At 39.7% G+C, this 6,711-nt stretch overlaps 1 protein-coding gene across 1 annotated transcript in view; it reads left to right on the top strand.

The window, feature by feature from the left end:
• Positions 1-1,082: 1,082 nt before the first annotated feature.
• LOC133568777 (C-C motif chemokine 8-like) overlaps positions 1,083-6,711 on the top strand; it is an 8,600-nt gene continuing 2,971 nt past the window's right edge. The window contains exons 1-2 of the mRNA XM_061920911.1: positions 1,083-1,276; positions 1,360-1,474. Coding sequence (XP_061776895.1) covers positions 1,219-1,276; positions 1,360-1,474 — 173 coding nt within the window. The 5' untranslated portion in view covers positions 1,083-1,218. The remainder of the gene's footprint in view (positions 1,277-1,359; positions 1,475-6,711) is intronic.

The raw sequence follows: 6,711 nt of genomic DNA, 5'->3' as shown, positions 1-6,711 counted from the left end.
CCATTTCAATTTTTAAAAATGGTAAAACGAACCTCAAGAGAATCATATAAATCGATTACTGTAATGTATTATATTCGGGCCTCCCTATGTCTCACCCACATCTGCGGTCCTCTCCAAGGTTTCTCTTAGTCATTCACATTGACATCCCACTGGGTTGTGAGTTTTTCCTTGCCCTTATGTGGGCTCTGAACCGAGGATGTCTCTGTGGTTTGTGCAGCCCTTTGAGACACTTGTGATTTAGGGCTATATAAATAAACATTGATTGATTGATTGATAAATTAAAAAAAAAGGTTGTTGTGTTACCTAACTATTACTAAAGGGTATTAGAACACATCTCTTAAATAAATGTGTTTTATTTATTTTTTCATTTTAAGAATTTTAACTATAGTAACATCTATGGTGTTAGGGGTCAATTTCGCCCCATATATATTTACTTCAAGAAAAATCCTAAAAAGTATTTTTTTCAGCAACAGAAATCCAACATCAATCAAACAACAACCAATCAAGCAAATGAAACCAAGAGAAATAAATTACTAGTTCCAAAACTAATAAAAAAACAAAATCAGAGTGGCAAAAAGTGACACTTTTAGTGTCCGTCTTTTGTTTGTTTTTGTAGAGGATAACAAGTTAAAATGAGAATCCACTAAAGCTCACATGATTGGGAGAGGAGCTGGCTGTCAGTGTGTTCAGTTTTGGCTCTTATCATCTTATTTTTAGAACTGGGTCGAAACTGACCCTAACAACACCAAGGGCATGATTTCTACCAGAGCATTTTATAATTTAGTGAAAAAAATGAAAATGTTTTATTTTGTTGACAAAGAGGTTCCTGACAAAGTCAAAAAGCTTTGATGCAAAAAAATAAATGTATGTGGTGTTTTTATGCATTTAAAAAGTAAAACGGGTCGGTGCCGACCCAAACACAAGACGAAGGTGAAAGTGACTTACCAAAATAAAATTGATGGCAAATGATTAGGAAGGTTGCAAAAGTGTGTGCGTCACGGGTGAAAGTGTGGGGGCTCACTCTGGGGAAAGGTGAGGTCACACGGTAGGACTGTGGGTAGAAGAAGTGAGAAGGTGTCTTAAGCCGTCTATTTCCTCTCTTCTTTCTGCTGAAAGACCACAGAGCTTCTCTGAAGGAGGGGGAGGTGTGTTGTCTATAAGACCCCCCCGTCCCAGACTCCACTGATCAAAGGCTACTCGGGCGTGAGTTAGTCCAAGATGAGACTCGGCCCGGTTCTCCTCTGCTTGGCCCCCTGGATGACCGCCGTCCTGGCAGGTGAGTTTGCAGTGGAACAGTTCTTGATGGTGATGCCGAAGTCCAAAAGGTGACCTCAGGATCTGTTGTCCACGCTGTCGCAGCTCAAAGGAGTGCTGGGACCTGCTGCCCCGGCCTGTCCAAGACCATGGTGCCGCTGAAGAACGTCCTCAACTACACCATCCAGCACGTGGGGGTGTGCACCATCAGGGCCGTAGTGTAAGTCCACATGGATCATGGACACATCAGGTCTTGGCTGTCCTTTCTTTCCAATCATTTCTACAACTTTTATTAGGGACCGATTGTCCCTTTGGGACAGAGGACTCTATTGTATTTCTAAGGTTTTATTATTATTCTTAATTATTGTTAAGAGCTGTAATTTGACCTCCTTAACATGCTTCAAAACTCACACACATCAGGACTGGTGAAAATTGTGATGTAATAAAAAAAACAAACCCAAAACTCAAAATTGCGCTCTAGTGCCCCCTAGGGAGAAACACATACAAAAATGCTTGTAACGTCCGTTAAAAGTGTTGTCGAGACATGAAACAAAAACCTCTATGTAGGTCTCACTTAGACCTAGATGTCATACACTTACATTCTTCAGCAATAATCAACAATAAGTTGGCAAAAAAATAAATAAATAAATAAAGTTTCCTAAAAAATGTCATTTCTGCCTCTTTGAGCTGTAATTTGACCCCCTTAAAATGCTTCAAATCTCCCCAAACTGGACACACACATCAGGAATGTCGAAAATTGCGATCCGATAAAAACAAACCCAAAACTCAAAATTGCGCTCTAGTGCCCCCTAGGGAGAAAACACATACAAAAATGCTTGTAACGTCCGTTAAAAGTGTTGTCGAGACATGAAACAAAAATCTCTATGTAGGTCTGATTTAGACCTAATTTTCATACACTTACATTTTTCAGTAATAATCAACAATAACTTGGCAAAAAAATAAAAAATAAATAAAGTTTCCTAAAAAATGTCATTTCTGCCTCTTTGAGCTGTAGTTTGACCTCCTTAAAATGCTTCAAAACTTCACCAAACTGGACACACACATCAGGACTGGTGAAAATTGCGATATGGTAAAAACAAACCCAAAACTCAAAATTGCGCTCTAGTGCCCCCTAGGGAGAAAACACATACAAAAATGCTTGTAACGTCCGTTAAAAGTGTTGTCGAGACATGAAACAAAAACCTCTATGTAGGTCTCACTTAGACCTAGATGTCATACACTTACATTTTCAGCAATAATCAACAATAACTTGCCAAAAAAAAACACCTTCAAAACAAAAGTTTCCTAAAAAATGTCATTTCTGCCTCTTTGAGCTGTAATTTGACCACCTTAAAATGCTTCAAAACTCCCCAAACTGGACACACACATCAGGACTGGCGAAAATTGCCATCTAAAAAAAAAAAAAAAAAAAAAAAAAACTCAAATTGCGCTCTAGTGCCCCCTAGGAAAAAACACATACAAAAATGCTTGTAACTTCCGTTAAAAATGTTGTAGAGACATGTAACAAAAACCTCTATGTAGGTCTGACTTAGACCTAATTTTCATACACTTACATTCTTCAGCAATAATCAACAATAAGTTGGCAAAAAAAAAAAAAAAAAAAAAAGTTTCCTAAAAAATGTCATTTCTGCCTCTTTGAGCTGTAATTTGACCCCCTTAAAATGCTTCAAAACTTCACCAAACTGGACACACATCAGGACTGGCGAAAATTGCGATCTAATAAAAAAAACCAACCCAAAACTCAAAATGGCGCTGTAGCGCCACCTAAGAATAAAACACAGACACAACTGCTATTGGGAAGAAAACCCAGACAAAACTGCATGTAACTTCTGTTAGAAATGTCGTAGAGACATGAAACCAAAACCTCTATGTAGGTCTCACTTAGACCTACGTTTCATTCATTGACATCCTTCAGCAAAAATCAACAAGAAGTTGGCAATCACCCCTTCAAAACAAAAGATTAAACATTATCTCCTCTGAGCGCGTTTGTTGTGTCGGCTTCAAATTAGGACATGAAAGAGATTAAACCCTTCTGATTAAAAGTTGACAAAATATTTTTTACAACTGCCCCAATTTCGATTTTACGGCTGAACTGCTACGCTGATGCTGCTGCCGTCTCAAGATGGCCGCTTAAAAGTAGGAAGCACCAGCGTGACCACACAATGCAGAGAAGGTAGGTAATGTGCGGGTAAAGATATGTTGACTGGGTGAAAGAAGGAAGCACCAGTTTGACACCAGGATACAGAGAAGGTAGGTAATGTGCAGGTAAAGATATGTTGTCTGGGTGATAGCAGGAAGCACCAGCGTGTATGGGTGACAGATAGAAGCACCAGTGTGACCCCAGGATGCAGGGAAGGTAGGTAATGTGCAGGTAAAGATATGTTGAATGGGTAAAGGCAGGAAACCCCAGCAAAAGTCAATCCCGTCCATCGCTGCTTGCAGCTTTAATTTTTTTAGTGATGTAGTGATCGGAGCTTGACTGAATATGCGAGCAATCAAAAGTATACATACAGCGTTGTTAATATTTGCTTACATGTCCCTTGGCAAGTTTCACTGCAATAAGGCACTTTTGGTAGCCATCCACAAGCTTCTGCTTACATTTTTCCCCACAAGATTGACGCAGTTCAGCTAAATGTGTTGCTTTTCTCACATGGACTTGTTTCTTCAGCATTGTCCACACCTTTAAGTCGGGACTTTGGGAAAGCCGTTCTGAAACCTTCATTCAAGCCATTCCTTGACCACTTTTGAGGTGTGTTTGGGGTCATCTTCCTGTTGGAACACCCAACTGCTGTCAGGCTTGGTCAAAAGGATAAAACTCAGATGCTGAGTAAGCTTTTATTTTGAAAGTTTCTTTTCACCTCCAAATTCATGGCAATTCAATATATCTACCATAACTAACCTAGTGAGCGAAAAGGTTTTTTAAAAAAAAAGGAACACAAAAAAAAAATCACTCCGAAAGGAGGAAAACACAAAAACAATGACAAATTAAAGCTGCAAGCAGCGATGGACTGGACTGCTTGGGCTGCTGCCCCCGCAACCCAAGCCCGGATAAGCGGTAGGAAAATGGATGGATGGATTATTACACAGAGGAAAAGTTGTGTTGTACATCAGTCTCATACACAATGCTGTAATGCATTGTGAATGTAATGCAGTTGTTGTATTGAAGTGGGAATAGCAAACTTCCTGTTGATTTTAGTTGGGGGCGGTCAGTGTATGAAATATAGGTCTCGGTGAGACCTATATTGAGGTTTTTGTTTCCTGTGTGTATGACAGTCCTACATTGAGTTACAAGCAGTTTTGTCTGAGCAGGAAGTCGCCATTTTGTGACAGCAGTACACACAACAGCACCAGCATTTCGATTCTTTGCGGGCTCATAAAATCCAAACTGGGGTAGTAATTAGAACTTTTTCATCAACTTTTAGTCAGAAGGGTTCAATCTCTCTTCTGTGCTTATTTGAAGCCGAAACGACAAACGGCCTCAGAGGAGATAATGTTTGGAAAAAAAGCGACATTTTTTAGCCAACTTTTGTATTGAAGTGGGAATAGCAAATGTCTTGTTGATTTTAGGCAGGGGTAGTCAATGGATGAAATATAGGACTAAATGAGACCTACATTGTGGTTTTTGTTTCATGTTTCTCTGACATTCCTACTAGAAGTTAGAGACAGTTTTGTCTGTATTTTCTCCTTAGGGGGAGCTAGAGCGCAATTTTGAGTTTTGGGGTTTAGTTTTTTGATTAGATGGTAATATTCGCCAGTCCTGATGTGTGTCAAATTTGGTGAGTTTTGAAGCATGCTAAAATACAGCTCAAAGAGGCGGCGGGATAATAATAAAGAATAATAATAAAACCTTAGAAATTCAATAGGGTCCTCTGTCCCAGAGGGACATCCGTCCCTGACTACACTTGGCGCCGTGTATTCTACGAAACTTATTTTAAACACAAAACGCTCCAACAGGAGGAACAAACAATAGCTATGAAAATTCTACACTTTCTCGAATCTAATAAAGGTTAACAAAAGAATGTCACTCAAAAAATTGAGGCGAGTAAAACTAAATAATACAAAATCATTCTGCTGAGGAAGAGAAAAAAGAAAACTCAAAATAGTAACGAAATAATTCAGGATCAAGGTATACAAATATCAGACGTGGTAAGGCATGGATAAGAGGCCAGAGAGGCACGGAACAAAAGGGAGGCGTGGGCTTATAAGACACATGGGGTCATGGGGAGCAGGTGGAAACAATCAGGGGTCAGGGATGACGTCAGACTGATGACACAAAAGGATGGGCAAGTGACCTGAAACGAGATGAGAGCTACTTTTCAAACTAAAACACTTCACAAGACAGAAAAAAACAAGACCTAGACCCAACCTCCAGGCTGATGGTTTTATCTTGTCCTGAACAATTTGGAGCTAATCTTCCTTTTTTATTGTCCCATTTAAAGCACCAGTTCCACTGGCAGCAAAACAGGCCCAGAGCATAATACTACCACCACCATGCTTAACAGTAGGTCTGGTGTTCCTGGGATTAAAGGCCTCACCTTTTCTTCTCCAAACATATTGCTGGGTATTGTGGCCAAAAAGCTCCATTTTTGTTTCATCTGACCACAGAACTTTCCTCCAGAAGGTCTTATCTTTGTCCATGTGATAAAACTGAAATGTTTCTTGGAAGTTAAATGATCACCATGTGGTTAAATGTGCTCAATCTGCTATTTTAACAAGCTTTTTTTTTAAATAAATACAAAAATAAATGATGATAATAATAATAATAAAGGGGCCGTATTTAAATTTTCTACACACACTTGTTATTTACTATGTTGACCAGAGAGGGAGCACTTTTAAAAGTGACACAGTCAAAGTGAAAAATCCCTCCTTTTTGGGAGCACCCTCATTTTGATGGATATCACCACAAATGAGACATTGTCTATTAGGTGCAATGTTATAATTGGGACCCTCATTTATGTCGTCACTTGTTCACACCTCCTCATATGGAAGATACTACTTCCTTCTTAGTGTCTCAAGAAGGGTAGGATTACAAGAACACACACACACACACACACACACACCTTTCGTACTTTGTGAGGACCCGTGTTTGTTCAGTAGGTTGTGAGGGCCAACCTTTCCACTATAGCTAGAAGGATGAACATACACACACACACACACACACACACACACACACACACACGCACATATCACACACACACACACACACACACACACACACACACACACACGTACATGTCTTTCCTACTTTGTGAGGACCCACGTTTGTTCAGTAGGTTGTGAGGGCCCCCCTTTCCACTATAGCTAGAAGGATGAAAATACACACACACACACACACACACACACACACACTGTCTATTAGGTCCAATGTTATAATTGGGACCCTCATTTATGTCATCACTTGTTCACACCTCCTCATATGGAAGATACTACTTCCTT

The sequence above is a fragment of the Nerophis ophidion genome, linkage group LG14, assembly GCF_033978795.1.
Source record: "Nerophis ophidion isolate RoL-2023_Sa linkage group LG14, RoL_Noph_v1.0, whole genome shotgun sequence".
NCBI lineage: Eukaryota > Metazoa > Chordata > Actinopteri > Syngnathiformes > Syngnathidae > Nerophis > Nerophis ophidion.
This window is presented reverse-complemented; position numbering and strand designations above follow the sequence as displayed.